Below are 17838 nucleotides of genomic sequence, written 5' to 3' on the forward strand. Positions count from 1 at the left end.
GGATGGCATCACCGAATCAATGGACATGAGTGTGAGTAAACTCCGGGAGTTGGTGATGGATAGGGAGGCCTGGCGTGCTGCAGTCCATGGGATCGCAAGGAGTCTGAGATGACTAAGCGACTGAACTGAACTGAACTGAAGGTCATCAGCAATGAAACTCATTTGTCTTTGAGTTGGAAGGATAGCAACATTCAAGCCACAGGTCAACCCAGTGGGAAACAACAGATAATTGCTTCAAAGAAGCAGTCCTAGGCTTCTTGAAAGGAGATCATTAGACCAACAGCTCACTGCTGTCACCAAGTTTCCTGAGACTAACTGCCCTCTGCTTGCTAAGCAATGCAATCGTATGGACCCCTTGTGCTTATGACAGTATGCCTAAGAAGCCAAGGCCTCTGCTTTTATGGCATATACATGTTTCATTGGGAGATAATAAAAATGGAAACATGAGCTAGTTTCAGATAAAGAAAGGTAACAGATCATGTGTGACTAGACAGAGGAGAATTAATTTAAATTCCAGCTAAGATCCACATAATAGATGAGCCAGGAGAAAAATACGGACCCAGTATTCCAGGGGGAGAACAGGTATCAAGGTAGCAAAAAGTTTGGAGTGTTTACAGAACAAAGAGTGTGGCGGTATCATGGTGGATGGGGAGAGAAAAATGAAGTCAGAGAAGCAGGTAGGGTCTTAGAATCTTACGGGTCACTGTAAGGAATATGAATTTTTGCTTGATCTTATTTCATACAATCTGACTATTCTCAGAAGACCTGCATTTGCTTTTTGCTTTATCTCCTATCTTTAACTTCTGCTTACTGAACCCTAGCCTGAATTATGTCAAAATGTCAGTCAGGCCATCTGAGATATAATCAATCTGGGGGAAGGGGACAGTACAAAATGAAAATGTAAAACCCCTTGCTAAAAAAAAAAAATTATTAACAATTTCAAGATAGTGACAACAGAGCACTAAACTAAGTACATGGTCCAACCAAGTGAGGGGCCTATTTAAGAGCAAGGCCCTGTGTGACTGACTGCACAGCTCACAAACCCATGAGGCTGGTACTGATCTTGAAAAACATTACTCGAAAAAAATAAATGCCTTTTACTGATAAATGACTTCTGTTTTCATTTCACCTTAACTGTCTATCATAAAACTTATTCAAGACCTTTTAAATGGAGTAGCCGTTCAAACATGTTATTTAAAGGAAGCTGCCAGGAAATAAGAAACTAGGATATTAAGACTTACTGAGATAACTTCATGCCACTATTGTGCACTAAATGGAAAACATAATAAACACAGTAAACATACTAAACACATAGTAAAGATACTAAAAAATGTAATTACAAACCGAACTGTAAAAGTAATACATCTTTATAATCTTTGCATCTTCAGAAAGCCTAAAAAACCAATAATCAGATAAGAAAACATTGTGACTATCAAACCATTTTTTTCCCATTTTTCTTTCTTTTCCTACCTTCAGCTATTTCACTCAACTGTCACCCCCCCAAACGGTTTGCATGAAAAATAACCTACTATTTTACCTACTACGTAAAATTGGACATGATCATAGGTAACTAGAAAGGGTGCATAAGATTCAATTAGTTACTACTAAAAAATGATATTACAAATTAAAGGTGCCATGTCTGAAATGTCAGTCTAGTCCCTGATGTTTTAAGTTTGAAATAAACATTTCTACCTGCAGGAAAGGGCTGCACTAGCCTTGCCTGAGGTGTCCCCATTTCATTCATGGTAGAAGCCATTACTCAGTATTAGTTATCATAATGATTTATGCAATGTCACAAGCATATCCAGGCTCATTAAGAACTGCAGTCAACACTGTATTACTGCTATCCAGATTATTATACCTTGGAAAAGAGTAATTTCATTTGCAACTAATTATAAACAAAAATCCAAAACAAAGACATTATTATTGACAAATTTATGCTGCTACCTATTTGATACACTGAAGGGTTGCCTGGGAAAAAAGAATGGTCAAAGGGAACATTTTGTTGGTTTCAGCGACATTAACATTTGCATGGGGTTTGAGTCTATGCTGTAAGGAATTTAAAATATGAAGCGTTTCAACCTAAAAGAGATGACAATCTAGTGTAAGAATTAAGGTAGTTAACAGATGAAGAAAAAAACAACAAAAAAAACCTGACAAACATTCTCATAACACAAGAATAAATTTTCAGAATCAAAGAATCTTGAAATTTTTGTGCCAAAGTAGAAGTCAGAAGATACTTTTTGATTTTTTGTTTTTTGGTTTGTAATTTTGTGGCCCTGTGACCACAAGTTAATCAATTACTCTTTTAAGGTGACCATCATCACTCACCTGGACTACTGCAATTGCCTCCTAACTGTTCTATTTTCTTTTTTTGCTCCCTTCCCCTTAGTCCACTCTCCATTCCAAAGCCAGTATCTTTTTTAAAATGTGAATCAGATTTCACTTGTAAGCTTCATATTACTTTTAGAATAAAATACAAACTCTTGATACTCCAGTTAAAAATAAATTTAAAAAAATATAAACCTTGGACATGGCTTAAAAAGCTCTATTACCTGGCCCCGTAGACCTGCTCTGACCCATTTCTTACCAACTTTTCTTCCTGCTCACAATGCTAGGAACACACTGGTCTCCGTTTTGTTTTTCAGTGGTAAGTAGCTCTTTCCTGCCTACCCGCCTTTGCATGACTTAGAATTGTCATTGGTAGGTTGCTCCTTATCATCACTCAGGACTAGGCTCAAACAGACCTTTCTTTAGTGCCCCTCCTCCTTTCAATGGCTGTACTGATTGTTATCTGAAATTCTTGTGTATCTGTTACTTGCCTTTCTCCTAAGTCCCTTCAGTAAAAGGACACATTCTACAACTGATCTTTAACTTTCTCTGTGCTGTAGCCCCAGTAGGTAGAACAATGTCTGGTCAACAAAAGTACAATAAATAAAATGTTGAATGATTTGAAGTCATTTAACTTACCAGGATTTTAGTTTCCTCATCCACAAAATGGGGATAATTATAACTACTCTGTAACACTGAAGAAGCTGAAGTTGAATGGTTCTATGAAGACCCACAAGACCTTTTAGAACTAACACCCAAAAAAGATGTCCTTTTCATTATAGGGGACTGGAATACAAAAGTAGGAAGTCAAGAAACACCTGCAGTAACAGGCAAATTTGGCCTTGGAGTATGGAATGAAGCAGGGAAAAGGCTAATAGAGTTTTGCCAAGAGAACGCACTGGTCATAGCAAATACCCTCTTCCAACAACACAGGAGAAGACTCTACACATGGGCATCACCAGATGGTCAACACTGAAATCAGACTGATTATATTCTTTGCAGCCAAAGATGGAGAAGCTCTATACAGTCAGCAAAAACAAGACCAGGAGCTGACTGTGGCTCAGATCATGAACTCCTTATTGCCAAATTCAGACTTAAACTGAAGAAAGTAGGGATAAGCACTAGACCATTCAGGTATGACCTAAATCAAATCCCTTATGATTATACAGTGGAAGTGAGAAATAGATTTAAGGGCCCAGATCTGATAGACAGAGAGCCTGATGAACTATGGATGGAGGTTCGTGACACTGTACAGGAGACAGGGATCAAGACCATCCCCATGGAAAAGAAATGCCAAAAGGCAAAATGGTTGTCTGAGGAGGCCTTACAAATAGCTGTGAAAAGAAGAGAAGCAAAAAGCAAAGGAGAAAAGGAAAGATATTCCCATTTGAATGCAGAGTTCCAAAGAATAGCACGGAGAGATAAGAAAGCCTTCCTCAGCGATCAATGCAATGAAACAGAGGAAAACAACAGAATGGGAAAGACCAGAGATCTCCTCAAGAAAATTAGAGATACCAAGGGAACATTTCAGGCAAAGATGGGTTCAATAAAGGACAGAAATGGTATGGACCTAACTGAAGCAGAAGATATTAAGAAGAGGTGGCAAGAATATGCAGAACTGTACAAAAAAGATCTTCACGAGCCAGATAATCACAATGGTGTGATCACTCACCTAGAGCCAGACATCTGGAATGTGAAGTCAAGTGGGCCTTAGAAAGCATCACGACGAACAAAGCTAGTGGATGTGATGGAATTCCAGTTGAGTTATTTCAAATCCTGAAAGATGGTGCTGTGAAAGTGCTGCACTCAATATGCCAGCAAATTTGGAAAACTCAGCAGTGGCCACAGGACTAGAAAAGGTCAGTTTTCATTCCAATCCCTAAGAAAGGCAATCCCAAAGAATGCTCAAACTACCACACAACTGCACTCATCTCACACGCTAGTAAAGTAATGCTCAAAATTCTCCAAGCCAGGCTTTCAGCAATATGTGAACCGAGAACTTCCAGATGTTCAACCTGGTGTTAGAAAAGGCAGAGGAACCAGAGATCAAATTGCCAATATCTGCTGGATCATCGAAAAAGCAAGAGAGTTTCAGAAGAACATCTATTTCTGCTTTATTCACTACGCCAAAGCCTTCGACTGTGTGGATCACAATAAACTGTGGAAAATTCTGAAAGAGATGGGAATACCAGACCATCTGACCTGCCTCTTGAGAAACCTGTATGCAGGTCAGGAAGCAACAGTTAGAACTGGACATGGAACAACAGACTGGATCCAAATAGGAAAAGGAGTATGTCAAGGCTGTATATTGTCACCCTGCTTATTTAACTTATATGCAGAGTACATCATGAGAAACGCGGGGCTGGAAGAAGCACAAGCTGGAATCAAGATTGCCAGGAGAAATATCAATAATCTCAGATATGCAGATGACACCACCCTTATGGCAGAAAGTGAAGAGGAACTAAAAAGCCTCTTGATGAAAGTGAAAGAGGAGAGTGAAAAAGTTGGCTTAAAGCTTAACATTCAGAAAACTAAGATCATGGCATCTGGTCCCATCACCTCATTGTTAACAGAAGGGGAGACAGTGGAAACAGTGTCAGACTTTTTTTGGGCTCCAAAATCACTGCAGATGGTGACTGCAGCCATGAAATTAAAAGACGCTTACTCCTTGTCAGGAAAGTGATCACCAACCTAGATAGCATATTAAAAAGCAGAGACATTACTTTGCCAACAAAGGTCCATCTAGTCAAGGCTATGGTTTTTCCAGTGGTCATGTATGGATGTGACAGCTGGACTGTGAAGAAAGCTGAAAGCTGAAAAATTGATGCTTCTGAACTATGGTGTTGGAGAAGACTCTTGACAGTTCCTTGGACTGCAAGGAGATCCAACCAGTCCATCCTAGAGGAGATCAGTCCTGGGTGTTCATTGGAAGGACTGATGCTGAAGCTGAAACTCCAATACTTTGGCCACCTCATACGAAGAGTTGACTCATTTGAAAAGACCCTGATGCTGGGAGGGATTGGGGGCAGGAGATGGGACGACAGAGGATGAGATGGCCAGATGGCATCACCGACTCAAAGGGCATGAGTTTGAGTAAACTCCGGGAGTTTGTGATGGACAGGGAGGCCTTGCGTGCTGCGATTCATGGGGGTCGCAAAGAGTCGGACACGACTGAGTGACTGAACTGAACTGATAACTACTCTGGACATTAGCAATAAAGCCTAATGTTTACTAAATGTTTACACTGTGAAAATCACTTCACATGCGTATCTTCATATATACTGTTACAGTTTTTATTTTACAAGTAAGGCCGCTAAGTTTTAAAGAGGTCAAAAAACTGGCCTAACGACACAAGGCCATTGTGAGGACCCGGGTATGAATCTAGACCTGTGTAACCTCAGAATCTGATCTCTTATAGTTCCTTGCAAGATGTTTCGTTTCATTACGGCAAAATCGGCTATGCCGTCCGCCCATGGGGTCTGTAGGACAACTGAAAAGGGCTATTACATCTCCCGTGCGGTTATTTTTCAAGATAAGCAGTCCATTCCCTTCATCCCCTCCTTAAATGATCCTCACATCCCGGTCACCATCCTCTCAAAAACCAGTCTGACGACGTTTCTCCCGCCCCAGAACTGGTTAATCTTTCACTGGGCAAGCGGTTAAGGGACAGGAGACCAACAGAAGCCGATTCCCAGGGGCTGAGAAAACAAAGGTGTGCGAGGGTCCAAGCGGGCTGTGATGATACAGGAAGGCTTCCCAGGAGATAATCCGTGAGCCCAAACCCAGGACAATGATAGCGGACCGGCCACCAAGGGCCCGCGCGGAACACGGCTGCGGGCGGACGCCACGGCGAGACAAAGCCTGCTGGGGGCTGGAAATTTCAGGGACACAAGCCCATGTGATGATGGCGTGCACGCGGAGGAGCGCGAGGCATTTTCCTGAAAGTAAGTTAAACGAATACTGGAGGGAAGCGAAGTGGGAGGAACAATTATTTACAAAAACGCGAACTTACCCGGCCACCCGGCCTCCGTAGCCCGACCGCAAAAGCGGCTACCTGAGGAGAACCGTAGCCTAGGCAGCGGCGGGCTCAACCCAGAGCTCGCGAGACCGAGGAGGCCTCGCGAGAGCCGGCCCCCTGCCCCTGACAGGCGGGCGCGCTTTCTGGGCGTCATGGGAGGGCTCTGGCGTCCGGCTTGGAGACGCGTTGTATTCTGCGGGTGGCCTTGGAGCCACCTTGGGCGCCCAACCCGGGCTGCCGAGAGGACAGAGCCGTGTCTCAGGCCGGGGAGGAGCGGACCGGCGGGTACTGAGCAGGGGCTGAGGCGGCTCGGGACATGGAGGCGCCCGAGCCCGGCGGAGCAGCCGCTTCGGCGGCCGAAGAGCACGAACCCCTATACGCGCTCGCAGGAGGAGGACTGGCGGCGGCGGAACAAGACGGTCCTCACCTACGTGGCCGCGGCGGCGGTGGGCATGCTGGGAGCGTCCTACGCCGCCGTGCCCCTTTACCGGCTCTACTGCCAGGTAGGGCTGGCGCGGCCCGCCGGGCGGCCCTTCTGGAGGGGCGGAGGGCAGGGGCGGCTCCGTAGACCGCGAGGCTCCGCGGGGCCCGGTGGGAGGACTGTCCGAATATTACCTCCCAGAGGAAAACGGGCCTTGAAGTTCATCAAGAAAGCTAGTGACAGAGTTGCCGGCCCAACTCGAGCTCTTGTGTTCTTGCCCATACCCCACTGCCGAGTGAAATTCCCTGATCTCAGAGCTACCACCCGAAAGGTCTGCAGCCTATACTTCTGTATCCAGCAATCTCCTGCTGCTCACACGTCTGCTTTTAAAATGTATTTATGTTCATTCCCTCTGAAACACATACAGGTTCTGTGCAAAGCTTAACCCTGGAAACGGGAGTTTGCTTGCTACTTCTGGTTAAACTGGGAGTAGTTTTTATCTGTACAAACTACTGTGATTTAGGACTTTGTATACATGATTTAGGACTTCGAAGCTTTTCTCCTTGTTAATATGAAACTGTAATGTCCTTCCGCCGGGCTCCCTTTTAGATCAGAAACTCTAGTGCAATGGTTTTCAAAGTGCAGACCCTCCCACGAGCAGCAGCATCATTACCTGAGAGGGGAAGTTGAGTACAGATTGTTGGCTCCAACTACAGAACTGTATAATCAGGAACTCTGGGGAGCCAGCAACGGGTATTTTAGTAAGTTCCCTAGCAGACCTTGATGCAGACTAATGTTTGAGAACCGCAGGCACAGGGCTACTTCACCTGTTACATATACATGTTCTGCCAAGTTCTTAAGCTGCTTTTGGCATTAGGTCACCTGTGGAGCTTTTTAAACGTATCAGGGTTTCCCTACCTCAGAGATTCTGATTAGGAGACCTGGGTAGGGTCCAGGAATTTCTGTTTTAAAACCATGCCGTGAATGAGAGCTACACATTCACTAAGTGAGTAATAGAGAGTTCCCAAACTTTGTTCTACATCGGAATCACCAATAATAATGAAACTGGAATCTAAAGGACTTTTTAGTCTCTTAATATCAGAATTTATAAGGGAAGGGGCAGTGGCTTGATTGCTGGAGGATGAGTGTAGAATGTGAGTTAATGTTCATCACAAGCTAGCCTGGACCAAGCATGAATCCCAAAACTACCATTGATGAAATCGTAAACAGAACTGAATCCAAAACATCTAGTGTAGATCTCCCCAAACCACGGGGCATGGACAGGGGGAAGTGGGTGGTTGATTTTATTTTCCAGGGAATATTTAACAATATCTAAAGACATTTTAGTTGCCACAACCTGGGAGGTGAAGGGGGAGGGTGCTACCTAGTGGGTAGAGGTTAAGGGATGCTGCTTAATGTCCAGCACTGCAGAGAATAGACCCCTCCCCCACCCCCACCAAAAAAACCCAAAGAATTATCCTATTCAAAATGTCATTAGTGCCAAGTTTGAGAAACCCTGCCACAAACTGAAATGAATGACAAATTTCATTCACATGGGTGAAAGTGCAGGGCAGGAAAGTAAAAATCTATTGTGGTTTGCAATCCTAAATTTAAATCACAGTTGGATGTTCAGTAGTGACATTTCCAAAAGAACATCTCCTTTAATTTTTGGAATCACAGAACTTTAGAGCCCAAAATAAGGGATTATGTAAACCACTTCATACACCAAGCTCATTTTATGAGTATAGAAAGTGTAGCCCAAAGAAAGTAAAACTTAGTTTTGGGAGCTACTCAGTGACAGAACTAGACTGGAGCACAGGACATTTTCTTTTCAGGGCCTTTTTCTTTTCTTGTTTAATTTTGGAAATTACCAGTTACTAATTTGAAGACTGTAGTCAAAGACTATCAGAAAGAAGACATTCAAGTGACTCAGGTTCTTCAGAAATAAGCTACATCTTAAAACGTAGCCTTCTTGAACACAAGAATAGGCTTGCTCTCTGATTAAACAAGGGTATAAAGGCTTGCCCTCTGATGTGTCTTGTAGGGTTGTAATGTAGTTTCATAATTCGTGGTAGTTTAGTGAAGCTGGTTGACTTGTTTAACAAGCTAAGTTAGTAGTACTGTGTTTTGCTGGGAGTCTTCCATAGCCTCAAATTTGGTATTTTTTCCCCAGCATAGTAACAGATTAATTATCCGGAGACCAGAATTCTGGCAACCTCAAGCATCAGAAGAATGATGACCCTGGAAGTAAGGATTTTTTTTTAAGCATCTCTGATAAGGAAATAAGTAACGGCAATGAAGATAGGCAAGAAGTGTCAGACACAGATTATCCTGATGCCTTATGATTAGTCCATGAGTGGCCAAAGAGATCAGGTTCTCTGATTAACTGATGATACCTATGTAAAAGCTGTACAGTACCAAAAAATACAGAAAACATTTACAGAAACATTTTACCAACATGGCAAAATAAGTACTTAACGATGCTTGAGGAAAGCAGACTATAGAAGTAAATCTACAAATTAATCTGTACACTAAAAGTTTTGATACAGAAAAGGACCAGATAAGAGTGTGGAAAATGGAATTAAATCGTTTTATTGAAATGACAGCATTGTGGGTATATTTTATTTCTATTAATAATAGTTATGAAATACTAGCAATAGCAAAAATGTCATAAACTAAGATGTTTAGTGAAAAGTTCAGCTAAAAATTCAGAGCTCTGGTATCAGTGGAGAATCCATTCTCTTTCACATGATTCATTTTTGATCATTTTGACAACCAGGTGATTACAGAAAAATATGACTTTAACATATATAGACCATTGACACCCAAAAAGTGGTCAAATCATTAGCACATTCATAGGAAAATGGTCAGTGATAGTATGTAAACCTTGCTGCTACTGGATTATTGTTTTTAGATTTCATTTCATCCAGTAAATAGGTCATCAGTACCTAAAACTACTGTACTTTTGTTTAGCATATTATGCCTTGTTATCTTTTCCTAGACTACTGGACTTGGAGGATCAGCAGTAGCAGGTCATGCATCAGACCAGATTGAAAACATGGTACCTGTTAAGGATCGCATCATTAAAATCACCTTTAATGCAGATGTGCATGCAAGTCTCCAGTGGAACTTTAGACCTCAGCAAACAGAAATATATGTAAGTGCTTAAAGCAATGCTTAGAAGATTGTTTTTTCCAATTTAAAGATTGATTCTTTCATCACTTACTGTTTCACAACTTAGGAAACACTCATCTAAACTTAATTTCAAAATACTGACAGATTCCATTACTGTAATTCTTTCATTCCCACAGACTACTTTTTGACAGTGCACTGCCCCTAATGTAACAAAATATTCTTTTAAGTTACATGGCATCATAATAAAAGTCACTTTGGAGCAATAGGAAATGTCTTATTTTTATTAGAATCATATTAAGAGTTCACTAAAAAGTTCTCTGGTCACCCGTCTTGAGAGTAGGAACAGCTGTCCTGGTGTATCAGACATTAAAAAATATGTCTGCAATGCAGGAGACCCGGGCTTGATCCTTGGGTCGGGAAGATCCCCTGAAGAAGGGAATGGCTACCCATTCTGGTATTCTTTCTTGCCTGGAGAATCCCATGAACAGAGGAGCCTGGCGGGCTACAGTCACTGGGATTTCAAAGAGTCAGACACAACTGAGTGACTGGCACTTAAACTTATTTACCCCAGGTAGAGATGATATAGCAAACTGTTGAAAAACATTGGTTACACTGGAAAGTAGTTGCTGATTTACATCAAAATAGCCCTCTCTCTTAAAATAAATTTAAGGATTTTTGAAGTAATCATGCTAAAAAGTTATAGTCTAGCTCAGAAAGACTATGCACCTTAAAAGCTGCCTAACGTCTTACCTAGAGGATTTAACTGAAATTACCTCATGAACTGAGGAATAGCCAGAAAAGTTTAATTGTAACTCTTACTGGAAAACTATGAATGTTAGTGCTTTCCCAGGTTAGTAATCCTGACTGAATCTCTTCAGTGATTGAGGGTGTTAAAGATTGTGGTTCTGAGTATTAATTCCAGTCACATAGTAGTCTACAAGGTATTAGTGACTAATCTGGTACATGTGACAGAGCATCCTTTGGACACTAGTCAGTGTCCAAATACTTTTAAAGCTTGTGATTTATTTTACCCATTATTTTCTCTCAAAAGAACAGTATTAGTGCTTTTTGGCTAAATAAAATTTCTATTTAGTCAGTTTTACTTTGGTTATACATATAATTTACTCTGGTTGTAAACTAAGTTTAAGGTTGGTAACGTTCTCTAAAAAGTGAAATGAAAGTCGCTCAGTCATGTCCAACTCTTTGCAGCCCCGTGGACTGTATGTAGCCTGCCATGCCGCTCTGTCCATGGAATTCTCCAAGCAAGAATACTAGAGTGGGTAGCCATTTCTCTCTCCAGGGGATCTTTCCAACCCAGGGATCAAATCCAGGTCTCCTGCATTGCAGGCAAATTCTTTACCGTCTGGGTCACCAGAAAAGGGAAGCCTTTTTCTAAAAAGAATCTTTAATCAATTTATATAATATTCAGGGATACATGTTAAGAAGTTAGACTTGGCTGTTCTTGGACACATTTTAAATAACTTCATCTGCAGATTATCACTTGAAGACTTCAGACATACAAGAGAACAATCCGTAATAAGTATGTGTAATAGAGCAATGGTTCTCCACTGACATGCAAGTAACATTTGAAGATCAAATATTCTTGGGTAGCATTCACAATTTATTTTGCTGACTGTTAAAATTAGGTTAGGTATTAAGGTCTGAAATGAAAATAATGACTATAATTTACTATGGAATGCAGATTTGTAAGATTTAAAGTGTTGATACTGTGTATTTTCCTTAAAACAGGTAGTGCCAGGAGAGACAGCACTGGCATTTTATAAAGCTAAGAATCCTACTGACAAACCAGTAATCGGAATTTCTACATACAATGTTGTACCATTTGAAGCTGGACAGTACTTCAATAAAATACAGGTATAACTAAATGCAAATGTTACAGAATGTGATAAAAGTACATGAGATTGTTTGGTACTAAATTTATTGCAGTGTTTTTTTAGAAGATACAAATTTTTCAAAGTTCATTTATTTTAAACTTCAAACCATTTTTTCATTGCTTATAATAATTATGCAGAGGTTGAGAGCCAAACTATATGGATATCTGTTTTTTTAAGATTAGAAGAATTTGTTGATTCTCGATCTTTGAAAGCAAAACTCAGATGAAAGATGCTGTTATCCTATCATAGAATTTAAAGATTATAATTAACAGTATGCTTATTAAAGCCAATAAATGAAGCATAGTTTCTATTCTAGGTAGCAGAATAGAAATACTAATTAATGAATACTTTTCTATAACTTTTAGTGCTTCTGCTTTGAAGAACAAAGGCTTAATCCACAAGAGGAAGTAGATATGCCAGTATTTTTCTACATTGATCCTGAATTTGCTGAAGATCCAAGAATGGTGAATGTTGATCTCATCACTCTTTCTTACACTTTTTTTGAAGCAAAGGAGGGGCATAAGTTGCCACTCCCAGGCTATAATTCAAATCACCAATTAAGTCCTCCTTCAAATTTGTGATTTTTAAAAAATCATGTACCTTGTCGTCTCAGAGAAGTATTTAAAATAATATAAAGCCTTCTGTTTTAAATGTTATGTACTGATGGTTCTTTTCTTCCCAACTCATTTATCCTACTTAGAATGTATGAGTTCAAAACCATGTATGTTGGCAGAAATTTGATGGTTCAGCTCCCCTTGTAGGTTATCAGCACTTCGTACATGTAGCAATAAACTTTTTATTATTATTTCTCAAATGGTTATTTTCATCACAAACACTCACTATTTTAAAAGCTCAAAATGAAAGAGTAATCACTGAGCCCTAACAGCTTACCCAAAGACTACATTTTGATTTCAAATCTGACTGTATTTTCCCTTTAAAATCTAGAGCTATTTTACATTCAGAGTACTAAATAAGTACTTTGAAATTCTGGTACCGTGAAATTTAAATAAAATGCATTAAGTATATCTGGTAGGCTTCCAGCATTTCTTGTGATAATTCCAAGTCCCCAGATTTTAAATTGTAAGTGGGATTGTGAAGATTTACTAACATCAGTTCTTCTGGAAAAAAAAAAAGTTCTTGAACTGTTTTAATAGTAGTTCATTTGTCATTAATTTAATTTATGACAAGGAAAGTACAAGTTATCCTGAATGTTTTCCAGTAGACTTTCTTCCAAAAAGACAAAAACGACCATTTAGTGTTACAAAGAATTGTATTTAAAGGCAACCAATGTAGAATCCAGTGACCTCTTGAGGGTACCTGAAATATAAACTACAATCATCAAAGCTTTCACAACTTATAATTCTAAATAAGAGTGTTATTTATAAAGAAGTGCAAATTGACTTTTACATTCAACTTTAGTTAAATAAAGGCACTGAAGTATTCTTCCTGAATAATACAGTCGTGCTTTCACTTACTAACAATTATTTTGTCCTGAAACAGTCTTCATCCACTCTTGCCCCATCTCCTGTGATGATCCTAAATGTAGGAAGGCCTGTGAAAACACAAGGTGCTGCACTTAACCTGGTTGGCCTAAGTACCATGAACTTTTGTTCTGCGTAAGTTTTAAGGGAATATATGTCACAACCAAGTTCTTCTGAGATAAAGCTCAAGCTGCTGTCAGAAACCATATATGTTACTCTGGAACTGTGACTCTTCTGTCTAAACCACGTTAATGCAGAGGAAAAATGTTCCACTGTGGTTTTGAGGTTTGGGAAGGTCTTAACTTCTGGGTCTCAAAGCTGGACAGGGTCCCCCTTTTGGAAAATTGGCACCCATAACACTGCCAGTGAACGGTCATCCGTTTCCACCTGGAATAAAAGAAGAGGCAATGATCTCCATCCTTTCCTCTTTCCCCAGTCCTTGATAATTAGACAGCCACAGTCAAGTAGAGAAAAGGTGGGAAAGTAGTACATACTGCTTCCACGAGGGAAGTGTGAAGGGAATAAATATGATTAATAGGTTACTGGTGGCTGTGTGCATTTATTAGTAAATAAATGGAATGATTAGTAAAGCAACAGAATCGAGACCAACCTAGATTAACAATAAATGGGTTCTACCAGTCCCAGTCAACAAGTATTAACTGCACATAGAAGACAAATCTGATTCTAGTGCTAAGAATTTTTTATTGATCAGCTGTTTTTGTTAGCATTAATATTTTTATACCATAAACCAATTTCTGCATTCCCAAGATTTATAATTTTTAGCTAACATGGTCACAAAGAATCTATCTCATTGATCATTACAATTTGAGTGCCATAGGAACTTGTGTAATACTTCACTCATCAAACTGCCAGACTGAGACGGCCCTTACAAAATGTAAATAATAAATGTAGAAAGTGACAGTTACACTAAAATCATGTGGGATGGAAGGTGTGTGAGTTGAAGTCTTTTACCTCAACAATCACTGTGACTTTGAGCTCCTTTGTGGTGGGTGAACATCAATGTCTTCATAAATAGCTCTGAAACAAACACGCCATCATGGTAAATTGATAAATATGGTTATAGATCAATTTCAATGTACTATTTTGGCTTTTAACTGCCATCTTAAAGCAAAAATCTGGTGCCCTTGTAGGTGTTGAGGCTATATCAATAAATAAAAACAAAGGTCTCTGCCCTGAAGCTTACATTATAAAAACTATTTTAGATCCTAATGCTGCTGTTCCCATGCATCTTACAAATATGTATCTTGTATAACCGTCTTAAATATGTATCTTGTATAACCGTCTTATAATTTAATGAGAAATATGGCTCAAATTTGGACAGCTTGCTTTCTGCTTTAAAAAAAAAAAAGCAAAAATTGTTCAGCTTTCCCTGGCTTAAAAACATTAGAAATTAATATTCTAGCTTATTTAACCAGTCATCTTTGTACTTTGTACATAGTCATTTTTCTGTGATAGTCTTCATTTGTCTTAACATATGTCTACAGATAGAAAATATCTATACCTACAAATATGGCATTAATATACACAGTATAGCAACACATGACTAAGAAAAAAAATCTCATAAAGCACTTTGAAGACATAATCACCAACTTCAAGAAGTGCCAGCGTGGTCCAGAAATTCTAATGTTTCTCTGTTTTGTCTTTCATTTTCCTCCTTCACTCTACTCAAATCTGACGCCCCTCCTCTCAGTCAGAAAAACCTCATATCTTAATAAATTAAATGTCTTTACGTGGAAACCTGATGTTCCCATCACCAAATCTTCAAGTCTGTTTTCATCTGCACCATCATCTACTTTTACGATCCTATCTATTGACCCCTGGCTTCTTAAACATTTCACTCAGTCTCTCTCTCTAAATCTTCAACTTCTTATTCTCTACCTCAGGATTCACAGATGTTCCAGCATCTCCTATTTTATAAAATAATAGTCCTTTATCCCATGTCTACTTAATTGCCTCAGTAATAGTCTAGCTGCCAGACCACTTTCCCCACACCCTTCGTGTTTTAAGTTTCTTTGTAAGTTACCTGTGCACTGTCTTCTTCATCCCTTTTTAATGCACTGAAATTTGGCTCTGTCCCTGTCAACTTCTACTGAATCACTCATGATGATCTGTTACTTAGTCCATTATCTAGTGTTGAGTCCTTGTCTGTCTTCAGCAATGTTCATCCCAGTTGTGCACTCCCTTCTTTTTGTTTCCAAACTGAGATTTCCACATCTGGTAATATAGGTTTCCTGTTATTCTCTTTTCTCTTGACTTTTCCATTTCTCTCTCCCACTGGGCCTGCAACACTGATTCCCAAACTTGTCACTACACTAAAAACTGCAGGTCTTAATTTGGATGTCACTTCTCAGGCTTTCTCCAGCCCCCAATTAAATCAGTTCTTTCTGTTACATATTGTCAAGTCAGTATCTTTCATACTGTTAACACAAACTGCAAATACATGTTTGCCTGCTGATTTAATTTCTGCCTCCTTATTAGATTTGCCCTCCGTAAGGTTCAACATGATAAACTAGGCACCAATCATTTTCCCTTGTACATAGTTAATTTTCAGTCATTTGTCAAATGAGTGAATTGTGTATGTATATGTATATTCATAAGTACCATACTCATGTTCTGCTGGAGTAGAAATTCTTAACCTGGGCTTCATGGACAACTGGTGATGTGATAATCCCAGGACTTTCATGTAAGACTTTATGCTTTTCCTTAGGGAGAAGTTCCCTGGATCTCATGGAACATTTAAAGATACTGAGACACGCTACCACCTAGAAAGTAAGAACTATAGTGGTGGTGGTGCTTCTTCAGTCCTGAAGTCGTGTCCAACTCTTTGTGACCCCATGGACTGCAGCATGCAGGCTTCCCTGTCCTCCAGAATCTCCCACAGTTTGCTCAAGTTCATATCCATTGAGTTGGTGATTCTATGTAACCATCTCATCCTCTCCTGCCTTCTTCTCCTCCTGTCCTCAATCTTTCCCAGCATCAGGGTCTTTTCCAGTGAGTCAGCTCTTTGCATCAGGTGGCCAAAGTTTTGGGGCTTCAGCATCAGTCCTTCCAATGAATATTCAGGGTTGATTTCCTTTAGAATTGACTGGTCTGATCTCCCTGCTGTCCAAAGGACTCTCAAAAGTCTTCTCCAGCACCACAGTCTGAAAGTGTCATGAGCTTTCAAAGTGGTAGGAAGTTCCAAAACTTCAGCTCTCCGGCTTCTTGCTATTTCTTACCTTTAATATCTCCTGCGGCACCACATCTACTTACAACTATCTCATAATTAACTAGATTATAATAATCTGCTTCCTATTTGCTTGGAGAAACAAGCATACCTAGTTTAACCAGTCTGTAATTCCTTAAACCACTAACATTTTCAGTGATATTTTATCAAGCAGAATGAAAGTTTCACAATCCTGTTAGGAAAAAATAATGAACTCCTAAGCTTATCATAATAAGCCTGGGACTGTATAGTGGCTGCCTCTTTAAGATGAGACAGGTTCTGCCGGCCCACTTCATTCACTTATAAATCATTCCAAAACATCACTACACTGAGGGTGTGAACCAGGGGGTTGGGGTCAAAACCTCAAATGCCTACACATGTCAGGCAGATCAGATGAAGGTATGTGGGGGGCCTGGTGAACTGAGACAGCGCAGCCCCAAACTATTGCTAGCATGTAAAAATGCAGGCCTGGCATTGTTGTCATATCAAGCATCCAGAGGTTCAGATAGTGAAATATCCCACCTTTTAACTTGGCAATTAATTTTTACGTGCATATTTAAAATTCACGTAGGTCAAACAAAACAGTTGCAGGCAAGATACAGCCTGCAGGTTGCTAGTTTCTAAATAATGATTTCTATAAAAATGCCTTAATCATTTTAAACAATTTTGGAGGTAACTTTCAGTTAGTCAAAATATATTAAAACTAATGAGCCTGTGTGTGCATGCTCAGTTGTGTCTGACTCTGTGACCCCACAAACTGTAGCTCACCAGGCACCTCTGTCCATGGAATTCTCCAGGCAAGAATATTAGAGTGGGTTGCCATTTCCTACTCCACTAATGAGGCTACCATCCCATAAATATTTATATATACTTGACCAATATGAAATCACAAAATAATGTTGCTTTAAGGAGTCCGAGTTAAAAAGTGATTTTTACATTAATAAGCACACTGTTGTCATAGGTAGTGAAGACTAAAAACAAGTTCCTATGTAAGTTTTCTTTGGCATCAGTCAAAGAACAACTAAAATATCCCATGAACATGGTACTTAAGCCATCAATCAGTGAATAGTGCCCTTCTCAAGCTGGAGAGAATCTGACTTTCTTCCAAGGCATCTATAAGGAATACACTCATGCACATGATGGTTCTGCTTATTTCTTAGTGTGCAACCCCAGTGTTTTTAAGTCACAAGGCCAAGAATGACAAGACCAACATTAAGAGCAACAACCACCACAAAATCTCATAGGTCACTTTTATATAAGGTCATTGATTTCTGCAAAGGCCTAAACAAAGTTAAATGTATAACCAAACCCTATGAGCTCTGCCACCAAAG

At 39.8% G+C, this 17838-nt stretch overlaps 2 protein-coding genes across 2 annotated transcripts in view; one reads left to right on the top strand and one right to left on the bottom strand.

The window, feature by feature from the left end:
- Positions 1 to 6442: 6442 nt before the first annotated feature.
- On the top strand, positions 6443 to 12614 carry LOC122451100 (cytochrome c oxidase assembly protein COX11, mitochondrial). Its single transcript, XM_043483656.1, has 4 exons — positions 6443 to 6852; positions 9772 to 9927; positions 11655 to 11780; positions 12166 to 12614. Exons 1-4 carry the CDS (start codon positions 6502 to 6504, stop codon positions 12379 to 12381), a joined length of 849 nt encoding a protein of 282 aa, XP_043339591.1. The 5' UTR covers positions 6443 to 6501; the 3' UTR covers positions 12382 to 12614.
- A 437-nt stretch (positions 12615 to 13051) lies between these two features.
- TOM1L1 (target of myb1 like 1 membrane trafficking protein) overlaps positions 13052 to 17838 on the bottom strand; it is a 61469-nt gene continuing 56682 nt past the window's right edge. The window contains 3 exon segments of the mRNA XM_043483643.1: positions 13052 to 13668; positions 14254 to 14290; positions 14292 to 14319. Of these exon segments, the coding sequence (XP_043339578.1) occupies positions 14255 to 14290; positions 14292 to 14319 (64 nt within the window). The 3' untranslated portion in view covers positions 13052 to 13668; position 14254.

The sequence above is a fragment of the Cervus canadensis genome, chromosome 1 (assembly GCF_019320065.1).
Source record: "Cervus canadensis isolate Bull #8, Minnesota chromosome 1, ASM1932006v1, whole genome shotgun sequence".
NCBI lineage: Eukaryota > Metazoa > Chordata > Mammalia > Artiodactyla > Cervidae > Cervus > Cervus canadensis.

Excerpts from the sequence above, each read along its gene's own strand:
- LOC122451100 (XM_043483656.1), top strand. The coding sequence starts at position 6,502 with ATGGGAGGGCTCTGGCGTCCGGCTTGGAGACGCGTTGTATTCTGCGGG. Across the intron at positions 6,853-9,771 it reads TTTACCGGCTCTACTGCCAG|ACTACTGGACTTGGAGGATC; the intron begins GTAGGGCTGGCG and ends ATCTTTTCCTAG. Across the intron at positions 9,928-11,654 it reads CTCAGCAAACAGAAATATAT|GTAGTGCCAGGAGAGACAGC; the intron begins GTAAGTGCTTAA and ends TCCTTAAAACAG.